General features: G+C 33.3%; 2 protein-coding genes across 16 annotated transcripts in view; one reads left to right on the plus strand and one right to left on the minus strand.

Annotated features, from left to right (window-relative positions):
• Nucleotides 1-232: 232 nt before the first annotated feature.
• Nucleotides 233-17,921, minus strand: part of Zasp66 (PDZ_signaling and DUF4749 domain-containing protein Zasp66) — a 103,371-nt gene continuing 85,682 nt past the window's right edge. For 4 of the 15 annotated variants that reach the window (XM_073986151.1, XM_073986149.1, XM_073986156.1 and 1 more), the window contains 6 exons: nucleotides 10,529-10,729; nucleotides 9,552-9,631; nucleotides 8,897-8,953; nucleotides 5,142-5,292; nucleotides 1,453-1,494; nucleotides 233-838 (listed from right to left, as the gene is read on the minus strand). In XM_073986151.1, the coding sequence (XP_073842252.1) occupies nucleotides 752-838; nucleotides 1,453-1,494; nucleotides 5,142-5,292; nucleotides 8,897-8,953; nucleotides 9,552-9,631; nucleotides 10,529-10,729 (618 nt within the window). In that variant the 3' untranslated portion in view covers nucleotides 233-751. Of the gene's footprint in view, nucleotides 839-1,448; nucleotides 1,495-5,141; nucleotides 6,318-8,896; nucleotides 8,954-9,551; nucleotides 9,632-10,528; nucleotides 10,730-17,921 lie in introns of those variants that run through there. The other 11 variants (XM_073986152.1, XM_073986150.1, XM_073986158.1 and 8 more) reach the window with 5 other exon arrangements.
• On the plus strand, nucleotides 12,061-15,190 carry Cdc6 (Cell division cycle 6). The gene is made up of 2 exons (XM_073986147.1): nucleotides 12,061-14,078; nucleotides 14,143-15,190. The coding sequence occupies exons 1-2, from the start codon at nucleotides 12,317-12,319 to the stop codon at nucleotides 14,559-14,561; spliced, it is 2,181 nt and encodes a 726-aa protein (XP_073842248.1). The 5' UTR covers nucleotides 12,061-12,316; the 3' UTR covers nucleotides 14,562-15,190.

The following is a 17,921-nucleotide window of genomic DNA, read 5'->3' on the forward strand; positions in this document are numbered from 1 at the left end:
AAGTATGCAAAAGAAAATTTAGTGTCAATGTCAGGAGCATAGATGTGTGTTCGCTAATATTGCATGCGCCCAAAAGTATACACACCGTTTCACATTTCCGTCTACACATTCTTAAACAAATAAAACAACATTATATAGTTTTTTGTTTTTTTTTTTATTTAGAGGTGTGTTAATTTTATTTTCAAATTAAAAATAGAAAAATAATTTATTCAACACAGATAAAGAGTAATTGTTTTTGTTGTATAGTCGATGTTTTGTTTGTTCAATCGTTACTCATTAATGAAATTTAAAAATGAAATAAATTAATTTAAATTAAATAATAAGATTCTTGTTTTCTTATAAGGGAATTGAACAAAATGGTGTGTCCATCATTGTGGACAAAACACACAAATTGTTCGATCGATTATCGATAATTTAGAAATGAATAAATCCTTATCGCAAATGTTAGTGTTGTTTGTTTTCTTGTTTTAATGATGTAATATTTTTTGGTTTTATTAATACAAATGTTAAAATTGCCCATAAAGGGAGAGTTTTTTAATTAAATAAAATAATTACAAGTCGTAAAGTGTTTGTTTTGGTTTTGAAAACTATTGTTTTTTTGTTGTTGTTGTTTGATGATACATATTACATTTAGTTGTGTTGTTGTTGTTTGTTTTTTGAAAATACATATTTGTTTAGTAATTGTTGATGGTATTTTGTTGTTGTTGTTGGTTAATTACATTTAATAAAAAATATATTTTCAAAAAAATAATTAATATGTTGATTGTCCCAAAACACTGTGCATCAAACGATTGAAAGATCCACTTTGACGAATGGTCTCATCATGTGAATTTACCACCTGTTAAGATGAAGAGAGGTTAAAAAACGAATTAGTGTTGGGAAGTTAACGGTTTTGTTTGATGGGAAATATTTCACAAACAGGGTTGCCATTTGATTTAAACTGTGTTTACATGTGAACAATTTCGTTATGGGTACTTTACACCATATGTTTTTTGCATATGAGTTGTCACTTCTCCCATACAAAATGTAAATGCAAAGTGACAACTTATATGTAAAAAACATATCGTGTAAAGTACCCATTACGAGTACAAATGTTATGTTTTGCTGTATTTAATCGAAAAGTGTTCCCATAGTCCTTCTTCTTTAAACATTTTAAAAATTACAGGGACAATGATATAGTTAGTCGAAATTTTGTACAACATGTTACTGAATGTTTCCTTTTTACGTAAATTTTGACATTTGCGTGAGTGAACCAATTCTAGAACTTGTTGCAGAAAATTTATCCAGTAACAATTTGTAAGTAAAACGAGTAATTTATTGTCAATTACCATAATATGGCAGTTTTTTTGACTTATTCAATTGTAATATATGTTCAAATTTAGTGAACAATTTAAACATAGCCAAAATAGCATGGCACATTTGATTTGAAAATTTAAAAAAAAAAATACTTACATGGTACGACGTGTGGGAAACGGGCGCTGATTGTAAGAGTTTCTGTTGTAAAATAAAAAGAATTTTATAATGAGTTTTTTTATGATCCATAATTATTTACATTTCAGCGACAATGTTGACATTTACATATTTGCTGTATGATATTGTTTCTAAAATGAGGTTAGTTGAAGGCATTGAGATACATAGTTATAGTTATTTAGATCAATTGATTTGAACTTGATTTTAACCATCCGATGAACTATTATTGTGATATGACAGTTAAAATCAAGATAAAATAAATTTATTACACTGACACATTTTCTCAGGAAACAATTGAAATTTGTTCAATAGGTTTTAAAATGTAAAGCCACACTTAAATGAAAAATATATTTTCTGGATTTATATGAAGTATATAGAACCATTAAACGGCGTTTGCACTAGAGCTTTTTGCCGGGTTAACCTTCTTTATAACGATATATTTGACGTTTGCGCTATGAAATTGACATTTGAAACCCAGTGGGTTTTTTAAATACGGTAAAGTGCAAACAGAGTATTAGACAATAATGAACGGTAATCTAAACGTACTCTAACTGTTTGCCAGAAGTATCAAGGTCCATCTATAATGTTACATTTACATCAAACAGGTTTTAACAAATTGTGTCATTTTAGTCGAAGGTCACACTAGATTGGTTTCGTGAAACAAATTGCGTTTAATTAGTCTCGGTCCACACTAGAGAGGTTTTATTGACAACATTTCAGGAAATTATGCGTCCCTAGATCGAGTTCCATGCTAATGTTATATCATGCAATTACACCCGTGAGGGCCGGGACTTAAGCGTTCTTAAGCCAGGTTTAGACTATACACTTACACGATTATTAAGTGCATTGTCTCTATTTATTTGACATATATTGAATGAAAATAAAAACTAAAGTCCACTGGATTTGCTAAATCAAGCATAGTCTAAACGTACTATTTGAACGATTTCTACACTAAAAATAATGAAATTGCTTTATAAGAGTGCTCGATCTAAGAACTCCTAAATTAAGGTAATTTATTTAATGAATCCACTCTAGTGTGTCGTTGAATATCTGTCAAATAAATGACACTTTTGATATTAAGATGGGATATTTATATTAATTTGTCGGGTTTTATTACGTTTAGATTTATGAATCCACTCGATTTCAAATGTGAATCCCTATACCTCAAACAAAATCCACTTGATTTATTACTATGATTTATTTTACGTATGAAATTTACATTTGAAAACAATTAGATTTCGCAAGTCTAAACGTAGTATTAACATCATTTATATTTTTTGGTGGATATGCAATGGGATTCGCAACCTAAAACCACTTGTTTTATAAAATCCACTTTAATGTAAACACACTATAATCATGGCACAATAATAGCTGTGTTCCAGAACTAAAAAGTTTTTACAATTTTTACGACTTTTACACATTTTACTCGAAAAAACGTTCCTGTACACAAAAAAGTTGTAAAATGTTCACTTCTCTTTAAACAAAAATGGCGCTGAATGACGCTCTCTTTAAAAACTTCTTACACGACAAATTTGGGCGATTAAAAAAATAGTAACATGGTTGCCGGCGTCTGATTGGCTGATACGCCGACTTTGACATTTATTCCAGTTTTTTTGACGTATTTTCCATTTTTCCGTTCCCGAACTATTTCAAAAAACTTGTGTGTGAGAACAAATTTTTTGCAGTTCTCTCTTTTACGAGTTTTACCATTAAAAAGTACGGGAACGAAGCTAATACAGGTATTACCATGGTGGAATAAGAAGGTGTTACAACAAATCATGTCAAACGTCAAATTTTCTCACAATAATGTATTATTGTGAATTGCTTGTTGACATTTTGTATGTGTTTTTATTCACAATAATGAATTTTGACAACTATTGTGATAACAAGCTGTTTTTGCCGCTGTACCTGTACTATTGTGCCATGGTACTACACAAATGAAAAACTGATTATCATTCTAGATGTCAAACTGCATTATTGTGAATTAAAATTACATACAAAACGTAAACAAGCAATTCGCAGTAATGTGTTATTGTGAACAAATTTTGAAGTTTAGACTGATTTTGAACAACTGATGTAACACCTTCTTACGCTAGGTTTACATTAACAAAATCCACTCGATTTCAACTGTCAATTCCATTGCTCAAACGTCAAATGAAATCTCATCTGAAATCCACTGGATTTCATTTGACGTTTAACACGGCGTTTGCAATAGAGCTTTTTCTCGGGTTAACCTTCTTCATGAGGATTAATTTGACGTTTGCGCTATGGAATTGACATTTCAAACCCAGTGGGTTTATTAAATCCGATTAAGTGCAAACGGGGTATACGTAATGGAATTGACAGTTGAATTCGATTGAATTTCTTATATGTAAACCTAGCGTTGTTCCGCCACAGCTAACAGCTGATTGCAATTTTTGTTATTATGATCTATTCTGACAAAAGCCAAACTTGTCAAGTAGAAAATAAGAAAATGACATTTTTTTCACTGTCATAAGTTTGGGTAAAACTTTTGCTATTTTTGGAAAACTTTTCAAGCAACAATATTCTGGAGCCTAGCTAAAGTAATTTTTATTTTTTACCCTATTTGGTGCTTTTGACATATAAACACTGAAATTCTAAATTCTGTATGTTTTTTTAAAACGGACTAACTATCCAGATAAAACTATCTTTATTATGGGCACTTTACACGACATGTATTTTACATATGTGCTGTCACTTTGCACATATACATTTTTTATATAAAAAAATGACAACCCATATGTAAAAAACATATCGTGTAAAGTACCCATTATTGTACCATGCCATTTTACGTTATAAGCCATGGCAGCAAGGTTGTATTTTTCAGCGACTTTCATACATGACCTACCTCTACTTTATTGTACCATGGCTATAATGTTCTTGTCAGGGATGGAAAACTATGACCTTCATTGTAGATTTTAACAAATTCATGTTACCATATCTTTCGAAAATTGTCAGTGTAATAAAATGGTTTAAAAGTTTTAGTAAAATTATATTAGTACTTTTTAATTACAAATTATGTATGAATGTCAAATGGAATTTTTTACACAGTGATAACAAAATATAAAGGCTATACCCAGCTGGTAATACAAATTACCAGCAACAGTAAGCCGATACTTTGTTGATGTTAATACCCTATTTATGTCGGCTACACACGAAGCGCAAGACAACAACCACTACATAGTTTATTTGATCCTGAAATGGCGACATTTACAGCTTTTCAATTACACAATTTAGGTTATTTTTTTTATTTCAATTCTAATGTGATATTGAAAACAATTTTGTTATGAGCGGCGAGCTTAGCTGAGCGATCAGTGAGTGAATAAAAACGAAAAACAAAAGAAAAAATTCTAAACACACAGAGCAAAAAACAAAAAGATGTACGGGACGGGTTTCTTTTTTAAAAACAAAACAGTGACAATGATTTAATTTTTTGTTGTTGTTGATTTGGTTGACGCAGGACAATCTAGCTGACGAACGAAAATGCTGATAAATATGACAAGAGCTGATTGAATATTGATTGATTGAAAGATAGCGAGAGATAAAGAGTGAACTCGCAAAACACACGAGAGATGATTTCTATGTTGTTGCACTTTGTTTTTTATTTTTTTGACAAGAGCTTCAATCACAATGTGACACTGTGATCTTACCTTTCCTGGAACGGTTTTATGGGGTTGGAAAACCTTAGGTTGAACTGGCACCGTTACTTCTTCGCTATAGTCAGCATGATCGTAACCCGCTTCCTGGACGGCCTTAAAGGTTTCACTCTTTGATGGATCATAGAGTACTGTTGGCTTGTAACTATAGATTTTTTGTTTGTTTGGTTTGGCAAATTTTTGTTAACGATTTTGTTTTTCGTATTTGTTCGTTGATCGTTGCAGCATTTTTGTTTTTGGTTTATGTGAGATCCGGTTTTTGGTTTTTGTGGTTGAAATTGATTATGGTGGGTGGATATTTTTACGATAACGTTTGATGTATTGTTTGAATATTTTAATTGATTTTTTTGGTTTAATTTAGTTTTTGTTTGTTTTTTTTTTTAAGATAGCGTAGAGAGTAAGAGAGAGAAAAAACAGGATGTGCACAAAATAAGTTAGAATTAGTTTCAAAAAATCGATGTTTTCTTTTTTAAAAGGTAAATTTGGCAAAAAAAAAAAAAACAATGACAGTTTGCAAAATGACAAATTCCAATTAAAACTTAATGACTATTTATTTTTGGCTAGCATCAAATTATAGATGGCATTATAAGTACTAAAAATCTACTGGTTTAATTATGCACTTAGGTAATATTAATATGGGGAATTAGTAATGAAGCATTGGAGATATGGGTGTAACATTAGAAAAAAAATCGAAGCTTATGAATGAATAAGGGGTCCAGAGGGAATTGAAATATTTTTGAGGTTAGCCACAAAAGCTTTGCGTTTATTGCAAGGGAGTGTTTGCTGTGTATTTATGTTTGAAATTCGGGGGTAATGGTTTAAACCTTTGGGAAACTAGTTCATTAAAGGACGGGACCTAATATTCGGAGGGTGTTTGAAAGAGGGAGGAGAAAACAAGTACATTGGAGGAGTTATCTAAGAGGTTAGAATTGGAGCTTGAGTTAGAATTTCTCTATCACATTTCTTTTTCTAACATTCGTAGTTTAAAATTCTTCATTTTCCTCCACATTTGTTTTTATTGATAAAACAAACTGTTCATTTTAATGGTGATAAAGTTGTTCTAGCTGCTTTTGTCGTTGATTCCGTTGTTTTAGCTCATTCAATTCTTTCTGCTTTTGTTGCTCCAGTATTTTGTATTTTTGTTCCAGGAAAGATAGATCGATGAAAATTCTAATATTAATCGTGCAGCTTATCGTTCTTAACAATATTTTGTCCTTATACTACTTCTATTGTATTAAATCAATTTTTTTATTGTTTGTTTTGTTTCTTTTTGTGGGTGGGATGGGTCAGATAATGTTTACATTAGTTTGTAAATCAAAAATATTAAGTGTTTAATTCATCTGTTATTGTTCTAATGTAAACAAAACAAAATTTAAAAAACAATAAACTGTCTATAAAGAAGTTTGTTGGGTAGTGGCATGTGTTAATTCAAAAAAAAAAGAAAAACTATCAACAAGACAAAAGTAACGGAAACAGAGTTGTACTTGGTGTTAACTACAACGTGTTGATAACACACAACATTACGGAAATGAAATGGAATTGAAACAAAAACAGTCTTGCCAGCCAATTTCATTGTGTGTTTCTTTTGAAAAATTACACCAAGTTTACATAGTCCTCTGAAAGTGCTTAAGAAATATGTTCAGGGATAATGTAAACGAGGTTTTAGCCAATTTTGTTACATAAAAAATCGTTGTTTTAGAAAATTAAAAACCAAAACAAAAATTTAATTTGAATGTTAATAAAAAAAGGTTTGTTAATTTTTTTCATATTCATTTTAGAAAGAAAAATTGCTACATTAATTATGTACACAAAATCTAAAACTTTTTTCAGAATAAAAACGGACACAAAAATTTGTCATTGTGGATCCCTATTTTTACAGCCTGTTTCTGTATGTCGAAACGAAAAAGTGTGCGAATGAAACACGTCCAAACTTTAGTTTTCGAAATATGTTTACCTTTGCTTTTGCTTCAAAACAAAAAACAAATTTAAAAAACACACATGAGTTTAGAAGTATTCTTTCTTTCTTTCGACATACAGAAACAGGAAGTGAATGAGTTTCTTGTCATAAGGTATTTAACTGAACTTTCCCTATAATTTAGGATTATCTATAGGCGATTATCATTATAAGAAAGAATTATCAACCTATTAGGTTCCAGACCGTACAGAAAGTACGCTTTGGAAATTGCAGAAACTTCACGCTTAGGAATTGAATAGGAATTCTAAAAACCATGCATTGACAAATAAAGTGATATCGAGGAGAGGTTCAAGGAATATTAAAGCCATATTCAATAACTAATGTTCTTTGTGTAAAACCATGAATTTATTTATTAAAAATTAATATTATGGGATATTTACTAGGAAAAGAATATTGTCTACTATCGGATATGTGGATAAGTGCATTTAATGAAGTACAGTCGAGTTTGAAGTTTAATTAAAATTTAGAGATTTGTTTTGAGTTTAACGCATTAGCCATGTTTTATTTACCCTAAAACGCCGTATACGTTAGAGCTTTTATGCCGGGTAAACCTTCTTTGTGAGGATTTATTTGACATAAAACCAATGGATTTGACATTGGAAACCCAGTGGGTTTGTTAAATCCGATTATATATAAAAGAACTATTAGAGGCATGAACAGATATCTTAAATAAATCAAATCATTTACAGCAAGCTTGTTTTATTGAAACGCTTCTTTAATTTATAAATTCCGTTAAATATAAATGACACATCTGATAAAACACTTGCTTTGGGTACCAGTGTTAATTGTGTATGTTTAAATAAACGGTAATGCCATGCCATGTTAAACTCTTTTATGAAGATTTATTTAACGTTTACACAATAGATTTGACAGTTGAAATACACTGGATTAAATAATTCCAGTTATATGTAAACATAATGTTAGCGTACATGTTGTCAACTTGGTATGTGGCCTGTATGCACTATGAATAATTGGACGACAGCATAAAGTGTTGGCAACTCGGTTTGTCATACATTGACGAATTAAGTGGCCTTACTACATATTAAATTGACATGTCGAAATAAATACCTTCGAATTAATTTATTTAATCGAAATTTATTAGTTTTATGCCAGACTATGAAAATTTTCATGTACGTAAAAATGAGTTTATAGGTGTGAAGGGGGTGAAACTCTGTACACAAGGTTCTGTAATCTGAAATTATTCTTTGTGTTTAAATTCGTAACTCCCAAACCAATGCAAAGCAATGAAAATATCAAAATGTTCATATGATTTCATATATGTGTGTAGATGTTAATGAAAATTTGGAAGAAAATGGCAAAACGTTTTCAATGAAAAATTTCATAGTCCGGCATAAGACTTAGACAATTTCAAAAAAGGCTACTCAAACTCGATTGTATTTTTTTAAGTTATTTTAAAATAGATGTAATGCAATAATGTTATTGACAATACATTTAACACAAATCATGTGCATGTGTGTGTGGGGGAACCAGTGTATTTTGTTTCAAAAGCAAGCTTAAATAGCTATGTTGGATAATATACAACAGGAATTGAAAAGTTTTTCTTTCAGTACTTTTTGAGGATATATTACAGGAAAAGTTTTGATCGAAATAGAGCTTTTTGGAATGACAAAATGTCTTAGCAGGATCAAAATGTATCTTTGTTATAAATTTCAAATTGAGCGTGAGGAAGTGAAGGAATAAAATTTCCATTTAATTAATTTTTTTTAATGATAAAAAATATATTTGAAAATTGTGATGTTTTGTGAACTTTTACCCGTCTAGTTTTGATGGCAAAGGACGATACAAAGCACTCTTCCTTAGTGTATTGACACTACAATTAACATTTAATAGAGTTGTGGTATATAGAGAGTTGAGAGTCGACACAGGAAAAAATATTAAAAAATTAACATCAATATTTTTGTTTTTTTTTCTTGTTTAATATCAACAACAGTTTTCAAAGTATCTACGTTGTATGGTAGAACGTGCACACAGCAATTCTCACAATATTTAGTGGTTTTATAATAATAAAGAAATAAAAATATATAAACATTAGTAAAATATTTAAAAAAAGAAACATTGTTTTGTTTAGTATTGTGTTTTAATAAGTGTAGCCTTGTTTTGTTTTTTGGTTTAGTTTAAATGAGTAGTACATTATTGTAATTATATTTTGCAAATATATTTTCGTGTAGATTGTTTGCACTTTGTTGGTGTGGTTTAAAATGTTGTTTAGTGTTTTATATATACAAATAATATATTTTATATAAGCAGTTAAGCCTAAAAGTTCATTCAGAAGCGGTTGTTTATTGTTTTTCTTCTTATTTGTTTGGTATTTTTGTTTTTAATTGTTATTATTTTTGTCAGCCCTAAGGTCATACTAAGGTTAGTAACTTAAAAATTTTGGGGGGAAATATTAAGCGAATTATACTTACGGAACTGTCTGGCGGATGGTGTTTTCAATATTGTTCTCCGAGTACAAACCAATGGGGGAATTGAATTGTTTGTGGAAAACCTTATGTAAGAAGAAAAGATAATATAAAATTATTCACAAGTACTGCATATCGTCACCACAAATGCCCGAAGACGTAACCCCTAAATCCAAAATTTTACTGGAGAAGCAAAATACCTTATACATAAAATGAAAACCTGTTTTATAGAATATCAGTCATATAAGGGCGATTATTTGGAGTATTATCAATCCTATACGAATGGGAATAAGTAGTGAAACCAAAACCGCTGAAGCACTTGGTTTTGGGACCCTCCATTACAACAAAATCTGCAATGTTATCCCATTTTCCGAAAGGCCACTTCTTGAATAGGATCGTTATTTTTGAACGTAGAAGCTTGAAATTATCCAGAGCATGTATTTTAGCTTTATGTTCAAAAAACTAATTTCAATTTTCATGTGGGTTACGTCTTGGGGCATTTATAGTGACGATATATATTCTTGACTTTTAGATAGACCCATGTTACTGGTTTATATTTTGTGGGATTACTAAATGAAATTTAAATATTGCAATTTTTGGATATTGCAATTTAGATAGAAGGACATTAAATCTGAAAGTCCCAATTTATATTAGGCGAGTTTAGTTGCTGCAATTTTTCTCGTTCCCTTTTAAACTTGCCTCTTGCATTTATACAAAGCAAATCTGTCCCGACAAGTTTTGTTTTCAAAGCAATGAAAACAATGTCAAAAACGAAAAATATAAAAGGAATTGCCTGAAAATTGCCGGTACGAGCAATTTTTTCCATTTCCATTCCCCTTACGTGTCTCTCCTACAAACAGAGACTTGCCGCAAGTAAACTCGCCTAATGTAAATTGGGACAAATTGATTTACTCATAATGCTTTTGAAAGGGCCCAAAGGGAGTATGGGGATATAATTTACTTTAAAATGTGGTAAAACTTACTTTGCCGGTATCAGCATCTTGGCCAACGACTTTGTGCAACATGGTATCGGCCACACGTTGTTTCATTACACTGTCATGGAAGTCATGGTGGGGACGGGCACGTACAGCAGGGTTGGGGTAGTGTCTCAGGTAGGATTCTGTGGTGGGAGCATCTTTTTTCACTTTAGCACCAGGCAATACAAGTGGAGTTGTTCGGTATGGCTGTAATTAAAATGCAAGAATAAACAAATATATTATAATTTGAAACTACCTTGAATATTGTTGTTTGTATATTATTTCGTATAATTAATGCTAACAATATGGCAAATATTTGGCTAAATATTTATGGCAACTTATATGTATAGATCTAAACATTTGGCAAAGTAATTAATTTCCAGTAGACAAATAAACATCATCTTGTTCATGTGTGTTGTGTATATATATTGTATATACACTTTTTCGATTATATAAACATTTTCTAGATCTTGAAAGAATTTTCACGTTTGTATTTGTGAGTCAGAAAAGTAAAACATATTAAAAACATCCCACAAAAATTTTCAAATTATATTTTTTCGTTCTCATTTTGAGATTTAACAAGAGATGTGCCGAAGAAAACTCGAGAATTAGCTATTTGGCAATTGGAAATATTTTCCCATACAATGTATATAACTTATGTGTCTTTGTTAACGTATTGGACTGCATGAGTTTACTTGTGTTTTGTTTTAGCATTTCTTTGATAGCCGATCATTTCTCATTATTTCATTTCATTTGTTTAAAATACATACAAACGTTTATATTATTTTCTTTCACATAGCAGGATTGTGCACAAGACGAAAAAAATATTTATAAATTATTACGTAAGTCATTTTCAGCAGGTTTGTCCAGTGATCAAGAAAAAGTCTTAAGAAATTTTGGTACAGTTGGCAAGATTTAGATTTGCTGATATTAATATAATATAATTCAAATAAATAATAAAAATAAATAAAGAAATCAATTATTACGTTAATGGGCCAATGTAAACGTAGCATTAAAATAAGACACGTTTGGTCTGTTACCGTACTACACATTTCTACACATCATTACTCCGATAACCGATTTTTCCTTTATGTTATCGAAAAAAATAGTAAAAATGTGCAGTACTGGAACAGACCAATTGTCTCGTGTTTGGAGTTTGCAATGATGATCCTCATATATTAAACGTTAAAATATGCATATAAATTCATGCTAGAGCCATTTTACGGGTGCAAATGTAAACGTAGCTTAAGTCAAATGAAAAACTGATGTGTGGCCTGACAGCTCTAAAGAATAACCATTAACTGTCATTCTTTTCTCAATCTAATCATTTGTTTGTGACACAATCACAATTATGAATTGATTTATTTATTATCGTCCTTATTTGTATATAGCTTTTCATTTCCATAACTCTCCTTTTTTATTTAACTGAATATATTAATCACATTTATCTACATATTCCATTTCCCCAACTGTCATTTCCCGTTTCATTCCATTTTGTTCCCATAGTATTACTTCATTTACTACTCTTTTCCTACAACTCTGTTTTCAATTGGCAATGCAACAAAATGACATTTGTATTTGTTTACCGCGCTTTTTGCTGTGTGTTGTGTGTTACCTGCATTTCTTTGCTGGCTGACCTTTTTCTTTGTCTTTTATCGCTTTGCTTTGTGGCTACGTTAACAGTTTTGATTCTCAGTTCTTGGGTAGATTTAAGTTCCATTTTAATAAAAACTTTACAACAAAAAGTAACTAAATCAACAAACACTTGCTAAATTCTTGTTAATGTTATCCTAAATGGCAGTTAGAAGATCAACTCGTTTAAGCAGCATTGGACTTAAGCCTGCAACGCCTACGCCAACGACCTCAACAACAACAAAGGCACCAAATACCCGCAGGTCAAACATATGGGGTCATAGGCAAAGTACTCATTCCATACACAGTGACGAAGAGGAAGAAGAACGTTCCTCTAATTGTAGCAACGAAGAAAATTGTGATCGCATTAATCAAATGGCTGCTCATCGGAAACGAACTACAACGAAAAGCAGCAGTAAATCTCTGGATACGGTGGAAGCTGAGGATGTCCCCAAGACACCAAAAAGTAAAAATGCCCTCAAGCCAATGCCAGCATCAAAGAAAAGGGAATTACTTAAGAGGCTACAAGCTGAAGAGGAAAATCCAATTGATCAGGCTCAAAATGAGGCTTCACCTCCTAAACAACCAAGACATCCTCAGCCCTCGAAGGTTTTACCAAATCATTTAATTAGTCCCTCACGCCTGTTGGATCGTTTAAGTATCGATGACAAACCTGGTGATTTGTCAGATGCCTCCGTGGAAGATGGTCATGGACAGAAGTCGCACAAAAAGAAATCCACCATTAAAGAAGAGACTCCCAAGAAATCCCCTGCCACACATAATAAGAAGCAAAGTGCCCGCAGAACATTGAATAATGAGGAGGAAGACCTCACAGGTCATTTGTCAGATGTCTCTATGGGAGATGGTCATGCACCGAAATCCCACAAAAAGAAACCCATCACCAAAGAAGAAACTCCCAAAAAATCACCTGCAACACAAAACAAGAAACAAACTGCCCGCAAAACATTGAATAGTGTGGAAGACTTGACCGGTCATTTGTCAGATGCCTCTACCGAAGATGATAATACACAGAGATCCCACAAAAAGAAATCCATCATCAAAGAAGAAACTCCCAAAAAATCACCTGCTCCACGTAATAAATATCAAAATGCTCGCAGAGTTTTGAATAGTGCCGAGTGTCAAAAACTGCCGGGCCGAGAGGAACAATTGGCTGAATTGACGGCATTCTTCAGGGAACATTTGGAGAACAAGAAATCCGGCAGTTTATATGTCTCAGGGCAACCGGGTACTGGTAAAACTGCCTGTCTTTCGTTGCTCTTGAGATCTCCTGAGTTTTCTCATCGCATACAAAAAGTCTATGTCAATTGTACTTCCATTGCCTCCATTGGTGGTGTTTACAAGAAACTTTGTGCCGAATTGAATCTAAAACCCCATGGACGAACTGAGCGAGACCATTTAATGGCCTTACAGGAACACATCAGAACTTCTTCACGTATGCTCTTAATTGTTCTCGATGAGATTGATCAACTGTGTAGCTCCAAGCAATCTGTATTGTATACCATCTTCGAATGGCCTGCCATGCCAGATGCACGCATTCTCCTGGTGGGTATTGCCAATAGTTTGGATTTAACCGAAAGGACTCTGCTGCGTTTAAATGCCCGTTGTGAATTGAAACCAAAACACATGCACTTCCCACCCTATTCTAAACTACAAATTGTTGATATTTTCAAATCCCGCCTAGAGGAAGCAGAAGTTTTGGATATTTTTCCACCCGTTACGTTACAGTTGCTGGCTGCTAAGGTGAGTGCTGTAAGTGGAGATGTGCGTAGGGCTTTGGATATTGGCAGAAGAGTGGTGGAAATTGCCGAGCAACAGAAAAAGGCTGGCGAAAAAGAGGTTCAATTGAAAAATCTCAATAATATTGTGGGTGAATCAGGGGAATCATCACAAGAACCCAAAGAAGGTAAGGTATTTTGGCAAACAAATGCGATATAAAATCTTTATTAATATTCATTTCTTTCCTATAGAAGTACTTAAACCCGTACAAGTAACCCAAGTTGCTGCAGTCCTGAACAAAGTTTATGGTGCCTCACAAAATCTCCAAGAGGACATTGAAGAATCTTTTCCACTGCAACAAAAATTGATGTTATGTTCACTCATGTTGATGTTACGTAATGAAAAGAATAAGGACATCACTATGGGACGTTTACACGAAGTCTATAGACGTGTATGTAATAAACGCCACATACATCCCTTAGATCAGGCAGAATTTGCCGGAACTGTGGATTTGGTTCAAACTCGTGGAATTTTACGTATCATTAAAAAGAAAGAACCCCGCCTCCATAAGGTCCAGCTGCAATGGGATGAAGATGAAGTAAATGGTGCTCTGTGCGATAAACAACTGATTGCCTCCATTTTAGATGACACAGCCTGTTTGGCGAAATGAAAAAACAAAAAAACGTTTTGGCAAGGCATCAATCATGACATGACATTAAAGAATACGCCATTTAATTTTAGATTGTTTTCGTCGTTACACCTTTTGTTCCATACAGAGACTATTGCATTTTATATTACCCACCCACCTTTTAATTGCTTTTTTACTTTTTTTTCGTATTACTACAACATGAAAATTTATTTATAACCCAAAGAAAATGACAAACAACAAATTATTTTTAATTGCCATCTATTATTTAACCTTGAGCTCCAAGATCTTATTTGTTTCTTGGTGTAGTTCATTTTTTTGATTGTTTTAAAATCGAATCTAAGAAACGTTATATAAAATTGTTCTTTTAAATATGAATAAGTAAGAGCAGAGTACATATCATATGTTAATCATTTTTATATACATATATAGGACTTTTTCACCTTCATTTTGACAAGCTTTTGCATTACATTTTCCCCCATTTAAACTATTGACCATTTTGCGTTGTATTTTTTTCATTCTAGTTAATAGTTTGGTTTTTAATTGTATTTGTCTTTGTTTACCCAGCTAAAATTGTAATGTTTACAGCTAGTCTGGTCCAATGTTTAAATTGTAAATCTTCAGAAATTTTTAAATAAACAAATATCAAAGAATACTTTGCTGCAAATGTGTTTGTACCTATTTAAAAATCCAAAATGTGAGGGAGTGCATATTTTTGAAAATCCACTGGACACAAAGAAGGTATGTTTTTGTAGAACAAAATTACTATGAAATTTGTATAAAATTTGTTTTTTTCTTATAGAATCATTTGAATGTCGAACAACTAACAAGTTAAATTCCAGCTGCTCAGTAGTGATATTAAGTTATTGATCGCTGTTTTCCATTTTAAAACCAAATTCAGGGCACAGTGAAGTTATAATGGGGATATACAGATTGGGTTTTTATATTTTATTGGGTCTTTTATTCGACACACCTCTCGGACCGGGTGATCAAAAAAGTCTCATATCATGGAGTTAAAGACAGAAGTGCAGTCCCAGCACATTTGGATATCAATGTGCCCCAATTTTTTCCTTTTGGAATTTTTATGGAAAATGTGTTGGAACAAATTTCCTTTACCGACCCTTCGCAGAAAAAAATACAAAATTTCTTTTAAATCGCAAGTTTTCTTAAGTAGCCGGCCTTCGGCCCGTGATTTCAGACTTTCTCCTATGGACAGGAGCGACTTTCGGCTACGCGAACAAACTTTTTTTTAAATCGTAAATTTTTTCCCACGTAAACAAGGAAATTTTCGGAACTTCGGAGGCCTATATCTCGGTAAGTATACATTTATCGAACAAAAGAAATACATCGTTGGAATCGGCATGAAAAGCACTATCTGTGGTATTTTTTCATAATTTTCTGCTGTGGGTCGGTAAAGGAAATATATGCCCAAATTCCGCACGGAATTTTTATTCATGATTGCCCTAGTCGGCCACTTCAAAATACACTCCACTGCAGATCACTCCAGGACATCATCACCTATAACCAATATAAAACAAAGAAGTAAATACCGACCTCATATCTTACCATAATATCGCATGTATCGACGTTAAAAAAAAAAACCGAAATATTAGGAGCCACCTTTGATAACATATACCGGTTTTTGTAAATATGCTTGGAGATTCTGGGAAGAGAAATAGAATCCTAAAGCACTAGTCTACAACACTATGGGAAAAGCTAAGAGGCCATAACTATCTATCTATCACTTATGGTCCCGCGACATCAACGACACACAATGCAGAAACCTCCAGAGAAGCGAAATTAATGCGCTGCCAATGGGTCTCATTCAAAGCCCCGGTAGAATATATACACAACGAAGCAAAATGCTGTTGAAAATAAGTTTCTAACAAGGCTACATGTGATCGACTGCAACAAACAAGGGAGACCCTTCTCATAACCAACGACTTCTCCAGAGAGACGAGATCGATACTATCCCAGTAAGGCCTCCTCAAGAAAGACAAGATCGATACTATCCCAGCTTTGATCCGAAATCACCAGGTGCCTAATTCGATACATCATCCTCCTGAACCCAAATGTCTCAAACGCACGGCCTAACAGTGGTCAATCATTGCACTTCACTAGACACCTTTTTATACCCTCAGCATTTATGCTAACGAGGGTATGTATATACACTTTCATACGGGCAAAATGTGCCTCATCGAAATAATGGTTTTAGACCCCAAGTATGTTTGGACGAAATGTCTTTCAGACAATTTCGAGTTGATTTAGCAATGTGCGTCCGTCTGTCTGGCAAGTGCGCACTATAACTCTTGAATGGATTAACCGATTCGGTCCAAAATTTGGCTTTCGTAATATTTTGCCCAAACTTAGTTTAAGTTCGAAGATGGGTTATATTGGTCCACTCCTTCCGGTACCTCCCCCACAAATGTTAGGAAATGTTGGAAATTTGTGAGCACGATAACTTTTGAATGGAGTAACCAATTTAACCCATACTTTGTACATCGTGAAATTTCTACCAGACTTAGATGAGGTTCCAATATGGACACAATCGGCCCAATCCTTCTGGTACCTCCCACACAAAATTTTGGAAAAGTTCAGTTTAGGACCTGCTCTCGAATCGCTTTTTTTTGTTGAAACAACTTTTATTCACTGTTCCCCATACGACGGTACAAGTTTCATCAGGGGCAAGTCCATACTTCCTTAGCAAATAGCCTGAAAGGTGCAAAAAACCCCTATGACACCGTGTGTAGTGGTTGGAGCGCAAGATAAATCTCGAACGGATCTGCCAATTCGGTCAAACATAGTTTAAGCTCGAAGATAAACCGTATCGGTCCACTCCTTCAGGTACAATCCCACGGCAGCGGGTTCTTACGTACCGGATTGACCCGAAACCAAAAGTTTTTCGGCCAGCGGCTGCCAACCCAGGATTATATGCTGCTACAACAACAACAACTCCTTCAGGTACCACCCTCACAAAAGTTCAAAAATGTTCGGAAAATTTGTGCGCACGATAACCCTTAAAGGGAGTGAATATATCTACCAGATATAGATCAGGTTCGAATATGGACTATATTTGTCTAATACTTCTGGTACCTCCCACACAAAATTTCGGATAAGTTCACTTCAAGACCTGCTCTCGAATCACTTTGATTTTTGTTGAAGCGATTGCATTCACTACCTCCATTACGACGGTAAAAGTTTTTTCAGGGGCAAGTCCATATTTCTAGGCAAAACAGACCGAAAGGTGTAAAAAGCCCCTATGGCACCATATGTGGAGGCCACGATAATTCTCGAACTGTTCAACCGGTTTGGTCCAACATTTGGTCTTCGTCATATTATATCCAAACTTAGTTTCATGGGGCCATACCGGTCCACAACTTCCGG

Source organism: Musca autumnalis, unplaced genomic scaffold, assembly GCF_047663935.1.
Source record: "Musca autumnalis isolate F117 unplaced genomic scaffold, ASM4766393v1 scaffold_4, whole genome shotgun sequence".
Classification (NCBI taxonomy): domain Eukaryota; kingdom Metazoa; phylum Arthropoda; class Insecta; order Diptera; family Muscidae; genus Musca; species Musca autumnalis.